At 41.1% G+C, this 22,307-nt stretch overlaps 1 protein-coding gene across 5 annotated transcripts in view; it reads right to left on the bottom strand.

Moving 5' to 3' along the window:
- The window catches only part of kazna (kazrin, periplakin interacting protein a), a 237,370-nt gene that overhangs the window by 37,350 nt on the left and 177,713 nt on the right, over positions 1 to 22,307 (bottom strand). The window contains exon 1 of one of the 5 annotated variants that reach the window (XM_037772426.1): positions 19,081 to 19,384. The exons of the other annotated variants lie outside the window; for them this stretch is intronic. Within the exon in view, the coding sequence (XP_037628354.1) occupies positions 19,081 to 19,111 (31 nt within the window). The 5' untranslated portion in view covers positions 19,112 to 19,384. Of the gene's footprint in view, positions 1 to 19,080; positions 19,385 to 22,307 lie in introns of those variants that run through there. 5 annotated transcript variants of the gene reach the window in all.

The raw sequence follows: 22,307 nt of genomic DNA, 5'->3' as shown, positions 1-22,307 counted from the left end.
GTATTTAATTACACAAACGTTCAGATGATATAAGACTCTCAGTGACTTCGACTGATAAAACATTACAGGCTGTTCTCATACATCCTTCGTAGCTATACCTACACACTGTAATTCATATATATCCCACGAAATTCATATGTAATCAACGTAATGATGAACTAGGAAGTATAAAGAGTGACAAATGCCATGTAGGGAGGAGGCCGCGGTGGATGGGTGGATCAAAAAACACCAGACTTTTGAAACCAGAAGTCAACGTTGATTTATTTGTTATGTAACTTCCGTACTTAAAGATAGGGTCGACGATGTTGGAAAGCTAGCATCATTTGAAAGTAGTATCGCCTCAGGAGCTCCGTCTAAATCCCCCTCTCCCCTCGGGGCTCCTTCCAAGGCAACGCCCCTCCCTCACATGCACGAGCACCGCCGCATTATCGACCTCAACTCAACAACGCTACCTCATGACAAGTAACCGCGGCAGTGCTACTGCAGGGCTGAGTTTTCTCTTCCATTCTCCAGGAAACGTGCGGCGGCAACGCGCTTTGAGTTCAGGCTGGTGCACGCCAAGGGTAGAGTACGAGCAGGGAGGCAGGGAGGCATCTGATTGGTTCTTTCCAAGCGGACCGCGAGGCAGTGATTGGTAGACGTTTTTACAGGATTACAGCAGCTACAGATGACGGCTCTTTTCTGGTTCTTTTTTAGAGCTCATCAGTAATGGATCGCTGTCGGGGTAAAGACCATTTCAACCAATATAACAAATAGTGGAGACTGGAGAACATCGTCAACCCTGACTTTAAGTTACAACACTTCTGTTTTTTTTAACCCAAACCATGATCTTTTCCTAAACCTAACTAAGTAGTTTTGTTGGCTAAAGTTTCCTGTGAAGATAGAAGTTTATTTTGAAAAGACTGTATGCATGTAATGAGTGGAAATTGACACATGCGTCATGTGTTACTGGACATTTGCAGGAAAACACTACCTTCTATTCGTCCCGGTTTCAGTCTTTGTAATGTATTTTTTAATATTTTCTGTCCTTTAAATTTGTGTTATGTTTTATGGCATTATGTGAAGTACTTTGAATTACCTTTGTGTATTAAAGGTGTTATATATGAATAGACTTACCTTGCCTTACTGAATTTCATGCCTGTCTATGGCAAATTGATTTTTATATTACTTAACGTTAGAAAAAGTGACTCCATTCAACGTCTTACCTCTGAACTACTGTAAATGTCTTCAAATTGTACGTGCGTCCCTGACAAAGTGCTAGACCGAGGTGTCGATGCTTATAATGACATACACGTTAACCCAGTAAGTGTCATAGCACCACAAAACTATCATGAAAAACATTATTTATACTATTTGAATGTGAATCCCTGCTACAGTGCATACTGTGCATTATGATGTAGAGAATATGTTGCATACAAATATACCAATTCTCAGCCCTTCTTAAAAGATGCATCATGATACAAATAAACATCTGGAGAAGAATTTGATTTTACATCCTCATACTGATTTAAATGAAACATTTATAAGTCATAACAGTGAATAAGACAACCAGGCGGTCTACAGTGAAAACTGTTTGCAGCGATGACTGGTTCAATTCGTGCACTTAACCAGCAAGAGGACTCTTGACATCTATGATAGTAAATGTAAGATGAAGTGTCTATGTATGCCTCAGTAGTTATTAGCAGAGTGTGTGTGTGTGTGTGTGTGTGTGTGTGTGTGTGTGTGTGTGTGTGTGTGCGTGTGTGTGTGTGTGTGTGTGTGTGTGTGTGTGTATGCGTGTGTGCGTGTGTGTGTGTGTGTGTGTGTGTGTGTGAAGTGGAAACAGATCTGTTATTGTCTTCTCCAGCTCTGTGCAGGCGAGCTCGGTGCTGGAGCTCTCTAGATAAGACAGGCAGAGGTTTGGGGGGGTGGGGTTGGGTGGAGGGAGTGAGGGCGAAGACAGCCACCTATTTTTCAATGTCCGCATCGCCTCTAGGTTGGCAAGAAGGATGCGCTACAGCTCTGCATTACAAATGACAGTCAGGAGTGGGAGCGTCCTGATAAGTGCTAATCTCTGCTGCTCTCCCCTCCAGGAGTCCGTGCAGCTCATTCCCATGGAGGGTCCTTCCTGCAACGCCTGCCAACGTTTGTGCCATGGAAAGTGTGAAAATCATAATTTAGCATGCTTATGTGCAAATTAACATAATAAGCGTGTTACTTGTTAAAGGTATTGCCTCCCATATATATATATATATATATATTTGTTTTTTGCAGTGACGGTATCACATCATGGTATTACAGAAATTAAAAGGGATACTTCACTCAAGACATGATCTACCTCTTTTCTTTCTATTAGCAATGAAAGGGGACGTATCTTAAGAAAGAAAAACATATTTTTTAAAAACAGATATGTTTATTGGCTCAATATAAGATTGAAAATGAGTTATAGGCCTACATGTGTTTTGGGAGGAGTAGCCTGCCCCATAATGTAAATGTAATGTGATTCATTCAGAGTTAATAATAGGAGCCATGCTGTTGTTCTGAGTTGTGAGTGATCTGTAGACGATTCCCGAGCAACATGGATCTCAGCAATAAAGAATATTTGGATTTTCTTTTTTTTCACATATTTAGCCGACTGTTGTTTTATTATTTCAAAGTTTTTTCACCTCTTTTCACCGAAGCCAAACTGGGAATTACATTACAGCCTGTCCGTTACCGTAGACAACCTGCGTGGATGTGACGTAGTGTATCTCCCTCCTGTGTGTATGTGCTAAACCAAAACGTGTGTGTGCGATGCATATGTGTATATATACTGTATGTGTATATACGTATATATATATTTTATTTTATTCTATTCTTTTCAATTTTTCTTTTTTTTTACTAGTGTATATTCTTTTTATTTTATTTTTATTTATTTATAATTTCTTTTGTATATGTATGTTTTTCCTTTATCTATAATGGCTTATTTTATATTAATATTATGTTATTGGGGACATTTGTGAATGTTTGTTCTGTTGTTTCAAAAATGAACAAAAAAAACAATAAATATATTATTAAAAAAAAAGTGTGTGTTTATCACGGTAATGACGGTATTGAAAAATCCATGTCGTGGCCGAACGTGACATGATGAAACCAGTATACCGCCCACCCCTAAAAACCGAGACAGTATATATATATACAGTATATATATATATATTTTTTAAATATTGTAAATAAATATATGGTAAATGGACATATATATTTATATAGCGCCTTTCCCACCATTTAAACTGCTTTACCCTACATGTCAACATTCATACAGTGATGGCAGAAGTACCGACCTGCTCATCAGGATCTAATCTAAATGCTCACTGACACACCGATGGCTCGGCCTTTGGGAGCATTTGAATTCAGTATCTTGCCCGAGGACACTTATCTAACAACACGTGGACTGGGATTGAACCGCCTATCTTCCGATTAGTGGACGACCCGTTCTACCTCCTGAGCTACACACACATTCTTGCTAATTCTATATGATACTGTACATCCGTCAAGTGACTTTCTTTTGAAGTCAATAAAATGACTTGTGCAACACATCTGGTGGAGAGAAGCCATCAGAAAACATCTCCAAGCACATGTAAAAAGAAATCCAATGTGTTCTTATTGATGGAGAGGTCGGGGAGAATGAAGTAACATAAGAACTTCATTTCAAAAGCCCTGAAGAAAACATGAAATATGACTGGTATTCATATTAAATATGGACCTCAGGTCATTTCTTAAATAAAGGTTTCAGTCAATTGTAAAAAAAGAATATAGCCCTGAGAGGAAAATAACATGAATATGTTTTTCAGATTGTATTCATGAAACCATTTCACCACAGCAACCACACACACACACACACACGCACACACACGCAAACACACACACACACACACACACACACACACACACACACACACACGCCTCCCGGCCTTAATTACTTCTCTTCCCAAACAGTGAAAAGAGATGACAAATCTAAAAAGAGATGATTCTGTCAGTGAGTAGGACTGTGAGCACACAGAAAGTACGACAACACGGGGTTGTGTTTTAGTTTGCAGTGGTGTGACTCTGTTGCCATCACAACGTCGGTACTAGTGGGGATGAGAGGATGCATCAGGGTCGGATGTTTGCTGACTCTCTGCTGTTAGCTCAGCCTTCAACACCACCTGTTCCCCACTGGCTGACAGAGGAAAGCATGTTTCATGCTCCCAAATGACAGCTTTGACATACAGTATGGCATATAGATAAAAAAATTAACTTAAAGGACATATCCCGTACTACAGTTTGGGTTTTCATTTTTGTAGTTTTGGCCATTATATCCATTGATTATGATAACATCATAGTCACCGAAGTGATTGCCGAGATCGGGTAACACGGTATTTCACTAAAACACAATCATACAAGGCAAGAAACACAAGTAGTCAAACGATCAGACAGGTTTTAAACAAGCTAACAGTTTAACCAGATTATATAAATCATTTTATCTAGAGGTCAAACTCACCGTGAGTGCACCCAATATGTGTGTAAGAACCCCTTACTGCACAGTAACACTGTGAGGACAAACTACTGTGTGGAAACATGTTGTGAAGATATCACCGACATTTAAGTTGATATTGCGTACTTGTTGGCAAACAGTTGCTTATATACACATCTAAAATAAAGCTATTTACAAAACAATGAAGCAGATACATCATGATAAGACAAAGAAACAATTAATAAAAAGAGAAGAAAAACATCAATAAAGGTCTTTTGGTATGGCAGCATTCACTCACACGCTGTTCCCGATACTGTACCCAGAAATACACGACATTGTGAACAGGGAGTTTCTTTAAATAGTACAGGCTTAATGTGTTTCTCTGACTGAAGTCTTATGCAATTGTAAAGTGCCACAGGGATTAAACTGAGGCTAATGACGACTGATCTTTGTCTCTGACTCGATTGGCGAAGAAATATGTGCATTCATTGACCCTCCCTCCGTCTCTGCCTCCCTTCCGTTCCAATTCCCTAAACGGGATCGCCTCTGGTTATTATGATTCATCGAAACAGTAAATAAAATCTCCATACGCCGGCCGACTGATGTAAATGACAGCTTAAATGTGTGCATTTGCATAATAGCGGCCTCGCATCAGCTGACGTGCAGTTGGTACCAGTGAATTATGAATCTGATCAGTGTCATTTCCTATTTGTATGATTTAAGCAAAATGGCTGAAACTGTCTCCCTAAATAATCCCGCAGCCTTTTGTGCAACAGCTTCGGTATGTTACAAACCAGTCGTAAAATTGTTCCAAAATGCCAGCACTTCTCCGGGGAGCCCAAATCTGTCATCTCCTGGATTTAATGGGGCAAAATAGAGATTTAACAATGGAGGAGAAAACGTGCCTTTTTTAAAAAAATTACAAAAGCTTCTTCTTATTCTGTGTGAACACTTTTAACACTCTAACATTTTAGCATTTGTCTTTAAATCAGTTATTTTTCTGGGTCCACAAACACTATTAAGACATTGTAATGAGTACATCTCATCCCATAGCAACACATTACAGCCTCTCTCTGTCTCCATGTCACTCTCAGTGTTTCCCACAGACTCTGTCATCCTGCACTGTAAAAAAAACATTTTCTTTTACATTTTTTTTCAAGAACTTTTACATTTTTTGTCTGTATTTCAAAATGACAGAAAAAAAAGTAAAAATTACATGTTTCATTTGTGATTTATATGTAAATGGTCTTAGATTTACAGTATTTTTTGTAATCACAATCGTAATTATCTGTATTTAAGCTTTCCTTGATCATTTTTAAAGATAATTATTCTGTTTTTTAGATGTTTATGACTCTATTTTAACAATTAATTTATGTTAGAAGAAAAGGATTTCATGGAATTCTAAAAATATTTCTTGTAAAAATACAGATTTTTTAATAAAACTTCTTAGAGTTAATGTAAATTTGGGCTTTTGCAATGTAAAATTACATGTTTCATTTGTGATTTATATGTAAATGGTCTTAGATTTACGGTGTATGACTATTCTAACAATAAATATATGTTAAAAGTAAAATATTTCTTGTAATATTACAGTAATAAAGGCTAATTATATAAAGATAATTACTGTTTTGTTTTTTTTACAGTTTATTTATGTTAATTAACAGACAGTATTTTTCCGTTTTTTAACATACATTTTCTGGCGCCCCTGCTGCCGGAGAATTTCCGTTATTTTACACTTTTTTTTTACAGTGTGTGCTGTTCTTCCCTCTTCTCTCAGTTCCTCCTATCCAACTGCTACAAAAACAGCAGGACTCAGAAACCAAAGTTGCAAAAGGTCCAGCAGTCTGTCAGAGAGTCCAGTGGCCACGAGGCAGCTGAAATTGGACTTGGCTGGAACGGCAATGGAGGTCGAAAATTGATAGGGAATGGCAGTAAGTGTCTGGAGGGGGGGAAATATTTTAGATTGGTTCTCCCTCTTCAGAGTGAGTAGGAGGAAAAGACGGGGTGGGGTTCAATTTTTGCCTGTTACTGGAGACAAAATCAATTAACGGGCCTATTGTTCCCCCAGAATCCTCATTCAGCCAGCTGGCAGAGTGAGGACGTACAGCACAGGCTCACAGTATAGAGCAGATGATGGCTGATAAGATATAATGGGTGCACATATACTGTATGCAAGGCTTCTTAATAAGGATGGCTACCGAAACCTGGACAACTACGCTCGTTACTGTAAGTGCAATTAGATATGTTAATAATTAACTGTTTAACCAACATTAAGAATGATCGGTTAAACGGTTAAAAGACAGAGAGTCTGAGCCGGCGTTGCAGGATACAGGAAGTTGGCTCGAGTCTTGAGGAGTTGTAGCATTTATTCACCGCCAAATAAACTGTACACACACTGCTACAGCTACGTTCACAGCTAGAACGCTACCGACAACACCACACTCACCGCCGCCACACACACACGGTCTGTCGGACACTCGCTAAAGTTACGCCTGGCAGACACACAGCTGACAACCGGACGGGTATCGATAAAATCCAATCGATACCCGTCCCTTCTTCTTAACAATGTATAAATAATAGAGCAAGCACATTAACTTTGATATTTATTTCACATAATAACTGTGATTTAGACACATTATGTGATTATACTACTACTTCAATTACTGCAATATAATATCCCATTTGACAAAAACAACACATCACGAGACGGCACATCAAGTCAAGCTACATAATCGACTCCTTCAAACATACATCCTCATGAAGGATGTTATATTTAATGACAGGACGATGCCGTAAAGACGCGCAGCACTAACTCGGCTCCGGCATCATCTCTCCAGCACAGATGAATGAGTCTATGTACAGTTAAACCCACAGTCTAAATGCAGAACATGTTGTACCTCAGTTGTTCAGGACAAAAGAACAACCCTAATCAGGAATGTGTTGAATAAAAAGGGAATGAAAGAGCAGTCGGGGTCAAGAATTTGAGCAGCAAGTGCTTTCATGACGGGAGGCGGCAGTCCACATCCTCTTATTTGTTTTGGAGTTGGCAACTCAGCCGCTTGAATAATTACATTCAAAACAGATTCTCTCTAAAAACCCATTCAGAGATGCCACGCTGGGTTAAAAGCTTAACCCTTCTCAGCAGTCCTTTGAATATACTTCAGAATGAATAAATAAATGATTTGAGAACACTCATGTAACGGAGGCCTTGAAAAGCAAGCGAGAAAAACAAAATTCTGGTGATCCATTTTCAAAGTCTGATCTAAACTGTTTCCTCTCCTGTGTTTGTGACTTAAGGTCCTGACTAGGGATGTAACGAGAACCGGTACTTCGGTACCAAGTCGATGCCAAAATTCTAAAAACGTGACGGTACTCGTTTTCTACAGTACCGATGGTACCGTACGAAGCCTGCAGGGTCCTAAATTAACACCCACCAAGCGGCAAATGAGGCTGTTTCTGTCCTCCGCTCTCTCTGTCGGAGTTTAACACACACACACAACAGCGCCATGCAGCTGTGAGATCCAGTGATGCAGAGATTTGTTATGTTTGAGAAGAGGATTCACTCAGGGGGGAAAAAACTGAACTGAACAAACTGAATTTCTATCTTTTGTTCCTTATTGCTAAATCTCTGAAAAGTGGTGGTGGTTCATTTCCGGTGAATGTTATTGGGACTTGCATTTGATTATCTTACACTTAACTCCCCAGATCCACTTAGTTTGAACCAATCAAACAGCATCCAATCAAGTTTCAGGAGAAAACCATGAAGAACTAACGTCATGTTACTGAGCACCAGTTGGATCCAGTTACTCTGCTGTTAAAATCACGTTACATTTGGTGAAGGGCGCATACGGCTTGTTTAGGACTCGAGACCCGAGTTGGGACTTGAGTCACAGACTTGGGTATTACTTGTGACTTGCAAAACAATGACTTGGTCCCACCTCTGGTAGCCTATACCCGGTGAAATGTCACCATGTCTGTGAATTTAAACTACTGCTTGCAATCTGAGGATATATAGACACATGTACACATTACATGGGAGTTATTGTTGTTGTTTTTGTTTTTTTTACCGTGGTATCGAATCTGGTATCGAGAATTGTGGAAATTCACTGGTATTGGTATCGACTACTAGATTTCTGGTATCGTGACATCCCTAGCCTCGACACGCCAAGCTGACAGTCGGCCCAAACTTTTACCCCAACCTGTTTCGTAGATGAAAAAAAATAATTATGAAACTTAGAAAGATTATCCTGTCATAAACACAAAACTATTGAGATCAGACTAGAAAATCGCGCCCAATGTCGACCGACCTTCCGATTGGTGGGCGACCCGCTCTACCCCTCATCAACAGCCGCCCGTTACAGTCAGTATTTTGACTCTCTATTCTCCTCGTTGCCTGTAGAGTCTTTGTAGCAGAGCAAAGAGCAACCGAGCCAGCACTGTACCAGCTAGACTCTTATAAAATCCATGAGAATCAGCAGTGTTATTCAGTAGGAAACTACATGTAAGAGAGCCTCCAGGCTAATGCACCCCCTCCGACACGGTTCCATTTCCCCTGTAATGATCACATCCCAGGAAGCACACGAATTTCACGGATTTATCCACAATCTACAATGTGAGAAAATTGACCTAGAGAAGTACGGAGTCCTGTTATGGATGCCTTTATAGAAACACATTATATTTCAAGAGCATCAACTTTTAATCTGATGAATTATTCAATTTTCTTTCTTATTTAAACTCAGCAGAAATACTCTGAATGGTGAGACATTTTCATTCATGTGAAACATTCTCCTATATATATATACACAAACACTCAGATGTGTGCACACCCACACACATTACTGAACGCACGATGGGGTACTGATTAATGTTTGCCCTTTGCAGGCATGTATGCAAACTGCAGCCATTATCTGACCTTTACTTCCTAAGGGAATCTGTTTGTGTCCTCAGGAAAGAAGAAAAACTCACTGGAGTTTGGTTTACTTAAAAGGGACTATATGTGAAAAACATCATGTTTCCTCTGTGTCCTCCGGTGCTCCTAACGGCATCTGCTAGATTTCACAGACCGGAGGAAAACAAGCAGTAAGAGCTGATCTGAGGTCTGCTGTCCAGCTGCCGTCTATGAGAGCCGGCTGTCAATCACTCGCCAACTCTGACCAAACGGTCAAACTAGGCAGCGCCGATCAAATATGAATCAATATTCTGTTACGTTAATGCCTATTTCTCTCCTCAGATGTTCTCAGAAACATCTTGTAGTGTAAGGTTTGGCTGTAAAATGAGAAAGGTTGTGACCCAGCAGCCATGTTGAGATCTGTTGAGGAAATACCAAGCACCGCCCATCAGCCGGAGCACAACCAATAGGAACGCTCTCTCTCAATGAAATGACCTGTGATTAGCCAAAGTCTCCCGTCACAGGCTAGATGTTCTAAAGCCTGAAAACAGAGCCATGAGGAGGAGCAGAAGTCTAGTTATCTCTCAGAACACTTGAATTACAATATGCTGAAAGGTTATTATGGAATTTTTGCCCAATGATGCCAAACATATACTGCCTACTGCAGGTTTAATGTACTGTAATCCACAGTAATGTACTGCAATGCTAACATTAGAGCAGCAACGACGTTTAAACTATTAAATTATTGGCCAACTATTCTGATAATTGATTAGTCGGTTTGAGTAATGTTTTAAGAAAAAGAGTCTAAATTCTCTGATTCCAGCTTCTTAAATGTGAATATTTTCTAGTTTATTTACTCCTCTATGACAGTAAACTGAATATCTTTGAGTTGTGGACAAAACAAGATATTTGAGGACGTCATCTTGGGCTTTGGGAAACACTTATTTTTCATTTTCTGACATTTTAAAGACCAAACAACTAATCGATTAATTGAGAAAATCAACGAAAATAATCATTAGTTGCGGCCCTAGCTGATATTTTCCGATCAATCAGTACTAAAGACTGCCTTATCACACTACTGTGACACTTGCAAAGATAAATGAAGACTCACTGTGATGAATTAAACTCAAGCAAGTTTCAAGGATTTGCTCATTGATGTTCAAATCACCTGGATTGGTGTCCTCCAAAAAACTGTATAGAATTCATATGATTCATAAATAGATATGAGCATTACATAAAATGCAAATACTATGGTTCTTTTAATTTGACTGCCTGTGATTTGATCTATTTAATATGATTCTAGTGTTAAACACAGACAGGGAGTGATCGTGGGCAGCGATGGTGAAATGCATCACGTTCACATATGCAGGTCCTCGAGAACATGAAAGCACACATGAGCACACTTCCACATCTAGATCCTGCACACGTCATTCAGGGCAGATTGCCAAAATATATTTCATAGAGTCTTTCATCTCGAATGAGATGCAGGAGTCATTAATAAAAGTCAGAGAGTGTGTCTGTCTCTCTGTGTCTCGCACGCACACTCATCTTTATGGACCGCTGATAGCAAATTCATCAGTGGCTCCTGACGGTGGTGACGCCTGAGCTCTGACTGATGAAGGCAGCCTGCAGTGTCTGCTCTGTCTGGGAGTGCTTTGCTCTGGATTAGCTAGTCAATTCTCATGAGCAGAACAATCTCCCCGCGTCGCCCGAGGAGATGACAGGGTCACGCCTGATGAATACGAGGGAAAAAAGGAAAAAACACATCTTGCCTTGGGGCACTCCATCACAGAAATCAGACTTTAATATTCGGTATTAACGGAGACAGTGATGAAGAGATATTGGTATTCAGGATAACACATACGGGGATGGATTGCTATTTATTGATGAGCGCAGCAGTGTGAAGGCAAGCCTCGAGTCCCCTCGGTCTTTAGTCTCATTTAAACTCATGATTGCTCTGAAGTTGGGAGGATTTTAATGAGGAGACGATGAAGATGTCGATGAAGCTTTTAACATGCCAGCGAAGGTATGGGATAGGGCTGTCAATCAATTCAAATAGTTAACCGCCATTAATCGCAAATTAATCATGCATTTTTTATCTGTTCAAAATGTACCTTAAAGGGAGATTTGTCAAGTATTTAATACTCTTATCAACATGTATCATGTATGCATCAATATATATATTTTAAGTATGACTAAATGTTGCATCTAGAGCAGCAACAGTAGTGTTTACAACAGCAAAGTCACTATATAAACTCAATAATATATCACTGCAAACAAATCTACAAGTATACATATATATATATAATATATAAGAGAGCTGTGTTTGCATGTTTGTCATTCTGAGAACAGAAATACAAGTTGTGGCCAGTGTGGCTGATACCATCCACAGACACACGAGAGGGATTAAAGACAACGGACGCAGATCGTGGTGGAATGCGGCCGAGATTACTGTCTATCTTTCTCTCTGATCAGTTTTTCTCTCTGATCAGTTTTTCGCTCTCTGTCGAGCTCTGATCTAACCCCACTCTTGCACAAGTTCAGCCCCCATTACTCCAAGGACCTGAAGCATGAAATAGGCTTGCCAGCATGTGGATATCAGATTCTGTGATGTTCAAGCGCGGACCACTTGATGGACACCGGCTGACTAGAAGGGAGGGAGTCGAGCAGCGAGTGACATCGTCATTTAAATACATTTTGATGTGAATTAACGGTGACAGCTTCGATTTCTGTGGAACTCAGGTTGTAGTTTGTACAGTGAAAATATCAAGTCAAGAAAAATATCTTTGCTGGTTTCAGATTTGCAGCTTTTCTCTGTTTTTATATGATTCATTGAATATTTAGTTTTGGACCCCACGCCAGACCAAACAAACAATTCAAAGATATAACCTTTCGGTCGTGGAAATTCTTAGGGTCATTTTCTTACATTATACAGGCTAAATGATCCCATACTGGGGCTGTCCAAGTTAACACAAATTAGTTTTAGTGCCACTGATTTTTCTTTAACGCAATCGATCTTCCAGAGGTTGTACCGGAGGTTAAATAACGCTCCAAACTTGTGCTAAATTTTGGCAACAAAAAACTGGCATGACCATTTTCAAAGGGGTCCCTTGACCTCTGACCTCCAGATATGTGAATGTAAATGGGTTCTGACACACTGATACACTGACAGCTGTTGTTGCCTGTTGGGCTGCAGTTTACCATGTTATGATTTGAGCATATTTAGTATAGATTTGCATTTTCTTTTACTTCAAAAAGTCTAATTTTTCTTTGGTGGACTGTGCATGACAGATTTACGACCATCTTCATCTTCGGTGTCCTTTTACAGAGTTATATAAGCAGCCCTCTCTCTCATTTTCACAGCCTGTACTTGTGTAGAATTGACAGTAATCCGTCAAAACAATGCGTGTGTTTTTAAGTCCGTCTCCCATCTATGACGTGAAAACCAGAGACAGTGAGATTACCGTCGCTCTGCGGGCTGCAGATGGACAGATATACTCGACAGCATTTCAGATTTCTTCGTCATGGAGATTAGGAGCAGAGTTTCCATGAAACTGGAAGAGGTGCTGCTCAGGTCAAGAGGGACGGACGGTTGAATGGAAGATAAGATAGCTGGTGGGTACAATGATGGATGCATGGAGCCATTAATATACAACTAGGGGAGTCGGAGACTGCGATTGAACCAAAATGGAAGCCCCTTCCACGGCAGCGATAATGAAGATGCAGGCTGGCAACTATCCTCCTTGGTGATCTTCTTATTAGCTCCATGCAATTTATCATCCTCCAGTATTTTGTATTAGTAGGCATTCAGGTGGCAAATAAATACACACAGAGACAATTCCAGGAGATTGTAATTGCAGCAACTATTTGCCTATTTTGGGGGATAACTAATTATTGCTGTCTGAGTTGGAGCGCTAATGAATCGGTGCTTTGCGAAGGTTTCCTCCTCCAGATAGAAGCTTTTCTTTCTGGACAGCTTACACCAAAACATGATGAGAATTTTAATTGGTTGCATCAGGCCAGGCATTAATTGCTGCTGGTTATGCTTGATGAGCTGTGCTGGTAAGAACACGTCATTCATTCAACCATGATGTGAAAAAGCAGCTATATGTGAATACACAAACCATCAACATTTAGCTTGTTGTGTAACATCCATTTGCCTTTTCATAGTGGTTCCATTTTTATTGTTACACGTTGTTAACATAGAGCTATTATGTTTTTCTCATTTTCTCCGGGTGTTGCTATTAAGCATATTGCAAACAAATAAACAGTTATTTTCAGAGAACAGTCTCGCTGTGCATGAGTGGGAGTCAAGTAGATAACAGAGCAACAACTTCTGATGCAAGAGGAACAACAAACAGGCTCTGTTTGGGATAAAAACATCTTTAAATGTGAGTATGACCAGGGCATTATGCCAATCGCTGCACTGAAAACGTATTCAAATTCAACTGATTTATCTTATTGGGGGGGGGGGGCAGCGAACAGGTGCTTGGATGTGTGTGACGTGTGGATGTACAGAGGCCTGTACTACGTAGCAGGATTTGCGGTTAGCAAGGTTGCTTCAGGGTTTTCCGTCCTACGACGGCGGTTCACTTCTTACCGGGGTAGATCGCCATGGTAACTGATGCTGAACAGCTAACCTACTCCAGATCACCATGGTAACTGATGCTGAACAGCTAACCTGCTCCGGAGCAGGTTATGTTCCAGATAACAGATCAACTCGTATAAAAGCACCGCCTACTGACCAATCAGAGCTCAGTGAGCAGTTTGTATGATAATATTACTCAAATAGAAAGAAGTTTAAGTCCTAATCAGACTAAAAACAACCCAGTGTAAACTGACAAATGCAGAAAAGACAGCTGGTTTAATGCTGTGGGTGTTTACCGCTTTGAATTATGTTTTTATATTTATTTTTTTACTTGCTCTCAAGTCCGTTTTACACCGCCGGAGACCGCCGGAGACCGCCGGAGACCGCCGGAGACCGCCGGAGACGGGGACGCAGCTGAAAGAAAGCTGAAATGGCCATACACACCACATTATTATTAAAGGGCATAATAAAGTGTAATCCATTCATCCATTACACTTCTTAAAGCTATTTATACATCACTGCCCAATTTAGACGACTACATGTGACTTTTGAGTAATTAATAAGTCTGTTAATTTACCTATTCACACATTGGCAATTTTTTCTTTTGCCAGCTGTCCTTCCTGCATTTTGCAGCTTCAACTGTGTCAATTTTAGCTTGCATTAAAGCTGAAGTGGCGAGATTCGAGCATATATGATAAAAAAAAAAGTGATTTTTATAAAACGGTCGCAATCTCGCTACACAGTAGGACATGAAACAGGTAACCTGAAAAAAATCATGTGTCCTCTGTGTCCTCCGGTGCTCCTAACGGCATCTGTAAGATTTCACAGACCGGAGGAAAACAAGCAGTAAGAGCTGATCTGAGGTCTGCTGTCCAGCTGCCATCTATGAGAGCCGGATGTCAATCACTCGCCAACTCCGACCAAACGGTCAAACTAGACAGCGCTGATCAAATATGAATCAATATTATGTTACGTTAATGCCTATTTCTCTCAAAGTCTCCTGTCATGGGCTAGATGTTCTAAAGTCTGAAAACAGAGCCATGAGGAGGAGCAGAAGTCTAGTTTTCTCTCAGAACACTTGAATTACAATATGCTGAAAGGTTATTGTGGGATTTTTGCCCAATGATGCCAAAAATATACTGCCTACTGCCACTTTAAATGTTTAACTTCTTCGTATTTGTATAATATAGTTCGCTTTTCCTTTGTAAAATGTGCCGCTCTGCCTGTCTGTCTGCGAGGTCTGTGGACTTGTCCATGTCTGTGATTGGTCAGATGCTGCAAACACCGCCCCGTTCATGTGAACGCGCTCATGACCGGACTGAGAAACCCTGGGTTGACTTACCGAGTTGATAACCACCATCGTAGGACCGCTAAGCGAGATCTCGTTTGTTTGGGTTAGTGAAGCCAGATAATGAGAAGATACCCTTGGTATGTTGAACTGGCTTCATAGTACAGGCCTCAGAGCATTATACCAATCGCTGCACTGAAAACGTATTCAAATTGAACTGATTCATCTTATTAGGGTGGTGAACAGATTAGCTGAGACAGGTAGCTAAGAGGTGTTTGGATATGTGTGACAAAGCAGGTGTGTATGCATGTGCATGTTTGTGTGCATATAGTTGAGAAATGACCTTTGGTGCTGAAGGCTAACAGTGCTGTTATTTATAGTCTGGGCCAAATGGGAGGGCAGACACCGTGTCACCATGGATACTACATCAAACTGTGGATGAGTCCACACACAAGCACACACAGAGTTGGCCTACCTGTATGAGGTGGCTCCAACCACGGTGACTAAACCCTGCACTCCTTCAAAATCAACACAACAAACATACTTACTGTTGCCAGGAATAAATACTGCCACCTAGAAAAGTCAAGCCAAGGTGACAATGATGATTTGGCAGACAAATTAAGGTGGCCGATACAATCCCGGTTGGCCCTCTGGAGATTCTCAATGAGATTCTGGGGCTGAAATATGTAACTGATGGTTTACGGAGTTACATTTGTTCCCAGTTTGGGAAATGAGCAGCGCCGTCCGCTGACAGCTCCACTAAATAAGGCTGCAAGACTGAAAAGTCTGTCACTGCAAATGTGAGTTACCTTTTTCCAGTGACTTACAGAGAACAAGTTCTGTCATCCATCCATGTATATTTGATGAGCTGGAGGAGGAATGGACAGTGTCTGAAAACAGCAGCCAACAGTGGGATGCATCCAATTTGTGATAGTGATAAGAAGTAAGGAGCCGGATTAATGTGAGATTTGGCTTTAGAGTAAATGTGATTAGACGCCGAGGTGTTCAAACAGAGACAGATAGACATAATAAAGGCTCCAATCAGCCCGTCCTCATTGTAAATTACTCCATGCTCTGAGAAAGCATTCGAAAATCTGACTGAGCATGCCTCGCGATTATTACAGTTGCTTTACCATTATCCCTGACTTCATTCTGACAGGCAGCTGATTATCTTTTAACTCGTTCTAAATTGTCTTCCATGTCTGCCACAACGAGATGAAACTAGGTAGCACCCGAGGGAGAAGTTTGCTGCATTCACCTGCAGCACAGTCAGTGAAAGAAGGCAATTACAGAGCTGGGACCAAACTCAGCTGCTCATGCAATTATGTTGTCAAACGGAGCCTGCTGGAAGCCATAGACTGCATTTAAGAAGTGGACGTTGTCACCGTGACGTCACCCGTTGGTTTGAGGACAGCCTTGAGTTCAGCATTTTGGCCGTCGCCATCTTGGAGTGTTACAGGGATGACGTATTTTTGTAGGCCAACCAGGATGTTAGCATCGCCCTGGTTCCCTCCACAAAAAGCCAATGGGATTGTTCCATTGGGTTTTAGATTATTGCAGAAAATAAGCTCTGCGGCAAACACACGTTTATGATACTGACACGTTTTGTTCAGCAAGATAATCTCCATAAACGAACACCGCTTTTATGATATTTGAAGTGTAAATGCAATCGCCAGAAGTAAAAAGCTAACGTTAGGCTATAAACAAATACACAACGGTTGCATGAAGTATACACAACGAGGCTGTAAAGGAGGACGAGTCGGCGTGATGACGTTTAGTAGTCTCATTTAGCCGCTTGTTAGCAACCGCCTTTTTATAGACACATAAAGGCTTCACAATTAACAAGTTGGATATTTACTGACGTATTTTATATTGTAGCACAAAACGTTTAAATCTCTTCAGCTTGTGTTAAAACCACAGATCTTATTTCAGGCATCTAACTAAAAACCCATTGACTTCTAGACGAGGAAAGAGGAAATGCTAAAATACTAACTCATTTCCAGGTTTGAGGACTCGTTCCTGCAGCGCTCTATAAGGCTGGGTGAAATGGAGAAAATCAAATATCACAATATCTTTTACCAATTACCTCAATATTGATGTTGCAACGATACTGTAGGGTTGACTATTGGTGCTTTTATAAAATATTTACACTCTGAGATTTTTGATAAATAATAACATACCAATACAATACAACCAGAGGAGTCGCCCCCTGCTGGCTGTTAGAGAGACTGCAGGTTTAAGGCACTTCAGCATTGGCTTCACTTTTCAGACCCCGGAGGTTGTCACATACACACATTATGAATCCATGTGTTGATTGATATATATGCACACACAGAAGGTGTTAATCCACAGTTTTAAGGCCTCTCTGACATCATATCATTCATCTGGAAACACTATTTTCTCTCTGAGTGACAGCCGTGAGACATAACAGAGCAACGTAATAAGAAATGATTTGGGGTGTCGTTGCCGGACTGGCAGGCCTGGCAGAGCGGAGGAACTGATGTTTGATGTGAATTTAACACAGAGAAGATCAAAAGTGGAACATTTCTCCGTTATTCTGCTTGGAAGACATCAACAACGGCAGGTATGATTATATACGTAATCTGCTGCTATGGTTACAAGCAATAACGACGGCACTACTGATTTCAGTTTGCAAAGACAGACCGCAAATTACCTAAGCGCTAATCACAGAGGCTGTCGCAGAACTGTGAGACGGGAAGGTGAGGTAACTGAGCACAATTGCAAATACATAACCACACCTGGGATAGTAAGGGTTCGGCAGAGACAGCCATCCATAGCCTGCAGGTGTTTGTTTTGCTCTGAAAGCGCTAATTGTGTCACAACCACACCTCGGGGTTAAGCCTGGCGGATTTACATGACGTGCTTGAAAAACAGTTTGAGCAGTTTTACGCCACATTTCTGGGTTCAGGCAGAAAACACAGAGTTTTATCTGTCTCATGTGAACTTTTACCTCTGTGTGTTTGGACTATTTTTAGTCCAGGGTTCAAGGGCAGGTGAAGCACCAGTAAACAGATAAAATGCAAGTATTTGGAGGCAAAACAGCAACGCAGTTGTTCTCACCATCCTATCACTTCTCAGCTGTTGTAATTTAATGCTTTTCAGTTAAAAACAGTCTGAAACCAGTTTGGCTGACGCAGCAAAAAACAATCCTGTGTGAATGTAAAACGTGCATTCAGGCTAAAAGCTGCAGCCAACAGCCCCACACCACAGTGTTTACAATAGAAACAGAACACAATGCCTTCTTTACATGACCATGAAAACTCTGTTGTTTGGAGACAAGACTGTGACTAAGACTGTGATCTACCGACAGGCAGCAAAACTCCCTCACCACCAGAACAAATACTAGACTGCACTGTGACACCGCTGTCCTGAAAACGAGCTCAGAAAAGTGTGAATCACGGCCATATTTTGTCACTCTTTAGATAGGTCAAAGGTCAGATCCTTACATTAACAGCCACATGTCTTTACATCTCTACCAGCTCATTCGTTGCATGTCAGTCGGGGAAAGAGTCTCAGCTCAAACTAAAAAATCAATGAATGGTGGAGTTTCTACTCAACAACTCATGTGAGGTCACTCAGTGCAGGTTAAAGTCTGCTAACGGCTCAGCACAGTAACAGGTGATCCACTATCAGACGGGACTCCCGCCAACACGTGAACATGTCACGTTCTTTAAGCTAAAAAGCCGACATACAGTATCTCCCCTCCTGGGATCTTTAGTCCAGAGAGTCATTGAATAAGACACCTTTGCCTTGTCACTGTTTGAAAGTGCAGGACTGAAACTCATCTAATAACGCAGCTGCACTTGTCTTCTCCACTCACTCACCAGACTTTCCCTGCTCCCCGTCTGACTTCATCCCCTCCTCCTCCGAGAGGAGTATTCCAGAGGATTCCAGGATTCCAGGATCTGTCAGGTGTGTGCTGGAGACTTTCAGGAAAGACGCAAAGACAAACTCCCAAAAAAAAACTCCTTTTTCTCAAGCCGTTCTCGCTCAAACTACGACCATTTAAAAAAAAAATTCCCACTAAAATCAGGCTCAGCTGACACCAGGAAATACATCCAGGAGCTGCCGCTGTGTCTGTGAGTGTACCTGTTCAAGGCGACTCCCACGGCTTCAATGATACAGTACACTGGGCCCCTCCCCCCCAACTCTAATGTTTACTAGGTAAGGAGGAGGAGCTCAGCGGGGCTGTCACTATGAGGTTCCCACATCACTCAAACACATTCACACACACTGCTGAAGGGAGGAGCCCGGCCTCGGTGTGAGCTTGCAGGCAGGTGAGTGTCGATGTGTGTGTAGTCAAACACCGGCAGGCAGCGGAGCAACAGGTCTGCCAGCTGTTGACTGGCCTGAGGGCCCCAGTAACATAATACCTTTAAAACAACACCTACGGTATCATGAACACCTTGAGCACCATTAAAATGACCACAGCAGTGGGAAACATGGGATGTTTCATCTTATTTTAGTCTGCATTTATGATCAGTCAGTAAATAACTAGGCCTTGAAGAAACCCACAGTCAGGGAGTCATAAAGAGGAAAGTAAGCCAAACAATAATGGGTGGATTTAGAACTACAACCAAGGGATACACACAGGATATTTACTGGATTAAAATACAGCTCACTTTTAAATTGTAATAAAGTGAATATGTTTACATTGCTTTGCAGAAGTTATCTTTCAAAGCTTTTTACATTTTAGTTTAATTACATCCTTTTTAATTTCTCTGGTTGGCATGGAAGGTAAGCAAACAGACGTGCACTATTAGTGCAGTGCATAGACTGGATGTAAAGATGGACGACATGACATCTCCCCAAAAGTGAAGCCAAAACCTCTGGATCGCCCCCTGGTGGCTGGCTGCAGTAAAGTTCATAAATCCTGCCTCCATGTTAGTGGATCGGGCATGGGCCAAACTTTTTTGATAAGAAATTGGATTGGATTTAATTAGTTGTTTGATGCTATAAAAAGGGGGTGACACGTCATGATTGACAGCTGCTCTGAGGGAAGTAATCGCGGAGCCGGAGCTCGGGAAATCTACGAGAGAGGAGATGTCATTTTAACTTTCCATAACCGCCGCGGGTCTGTGTAATAGAACATGTGCCAACTTGATTATAAATGTAGTTATAGAGATATTATGGTTGGTTGTTGTGTCTTTCTAGCCAAACAGCTACCGTGTTGCTAACGTAGCAGCTAGGTGGCTAACAAGCTGCGGCCCGTGCTCAGCTCGTGATTGGCTCAGGTGTGTGTGGGCGGGACCTGCACAGTCTCTGGCTCCAAATGACGTCAAAATCTCAGAACAGCAGCCCTCGTATCCGGGATATTTTTGGGATATTTTAGCTTCACTTCAGTAAAGTGAAGGAAGTGGAGATGCGTCATACATCTACATCTACATCTACATCTATACAGTTTATGGTGCAGACACAGGTACACAACCTCTGTATGCTTGTTTTATTGAACTCCCCCAGCAGTGACACATAGTCGGAGGCAGGCGAGGTGAATGAGGGATGGATGATGTGCGAGTAGTCGTACAGAAGAAGCCGTGATTTTTAACAAAGGTGATAAGCATTAATTAAGTTTATTAATCTGCCTGCAAGGACAAAGATAAAACCTCTTAAACTAAGCAGAATGATGAATCACACCATAACTGTAATCCCTACAAGTATATCCAGGACAGAATTAGTCATAAAAGAGCAAAACAATATTATATAAAAGACTCATCAAACACTGATTGAATTGTACCTTGAAGTTATTTTCCCTTTCACGCTTGTAATAAGCAGCGTTCTCTTGCAGAGCCTTTGTGTGCCAACATGAATATTATCAGCGAATAATATTATTTTAAATAATTCCTATTTTATCAGGCGAGGTGCCATTCAAACGGAACAATTCATTATCTTAAAAAACAAAAACTCCTCACACTTCCGTATGTGAATTCTTGTATATTTAAGTTCAGTATGTGGGCCACGCAGCCGGTGAGCTGCTGCAGAAATAAAGAGAGTAACAGGAGCTTCCTCTGGCCTCCTGGTGGCCCGAGTGCTGAGTCCAGATTCTCTCAAGCTCTATTAATCAACGAGGCCACTTGAGACTCAACCTGATACAGATATTCCTTTAGAACCTGCCTCCAGAGCAGTGTGGCAAAACAATGCAGGTTGTGAATGTAAATTATGCATCTGTTAGATCACATTAGATCATACAGAGCGTCCTGAACTCACCACTGACCAGAAAAGCAAACTTGATGGAGTTTTTATTGTTTTATATCTAGCTGTTAGGGGTGGGGCAATATTGTACGGATACACATATGTCAAGTATTGATCTTTTATTATATTAACTATTAACCTCTTAACAACGCCCGGACGCTATTCTGTCTTTCAGACGTTGTAGCGGGCTCAGTCTTAAAGCCGCAGTGGATAGAATGGAGCAAATATGATTAAAAAATACTGTTTAGCTGTAAAATGAGAAAGTTTGTGACCTGACTGCCATGTTGAGATCAGTTGAGGAAATACCAAGCACCGCCCACCAGCTGGAGAAAACGTTCTCATTTTACAGCTAAACAGTTCACTACAAGATGATTCTGAAAACATTTGAGGACAGAAATAGTCATTATAGTAACAGAATATTGATTCATATTTGATCAGTGCTGCCTAGTTTCACCGTTTGATCAAAGTTTGTGAGTGATTGACAGCTGCCTCCGTTGAATGAACAGCCAATAGGAACACTCTCTCTCTCTGAAATGACCTGTGATTGGCCAAAGCCTCCTGTCACAGGCTAGATTTTTTTAAAGCATGAAAACATAGCCATGAGGAGGAGCAGAACTCTCTCAGAACACTTGAATTTTTACCCCATGATGCCCAAAACCTTCTGCTTACCCTCGCTTTAACGCTAGAGTGAAGAAGATACTGGTATTAGATGAAACTAGAAAACCTAAGGAGTCAAAATGTCATGTTAGCTCAGGGTCTGCAACCTGCGGCTCCGGAGCCACATGCGGCTCTTTAACCCCTCTACAGGTGCTCCCGGTGGATTTTCTTTTTTTTTAAAATGAATGAAAATGAATAACAGATG

The sequence above is a fragment of the Sebastes umbrosus genome, chromosome 6 (genome assembly GCF_015220745.1).
Source record: "Sebastes umbrosus isolate fSebUmb1 chromosome 6, fSebUmb1.pri, whole genome shotgun sequence".
In the NCBI taxonomy this organism is placed as follows: Eukaryota; Metazoa; Chordata; class Actinopteri; order Perciformes; family Sebastidae; genus Sebastes; species Sebastes umbrosus.
Note: the sequence above shows the minus strand (reverse complement) of the source record. Positions and strands in the feature narration are given on the sequence as shown.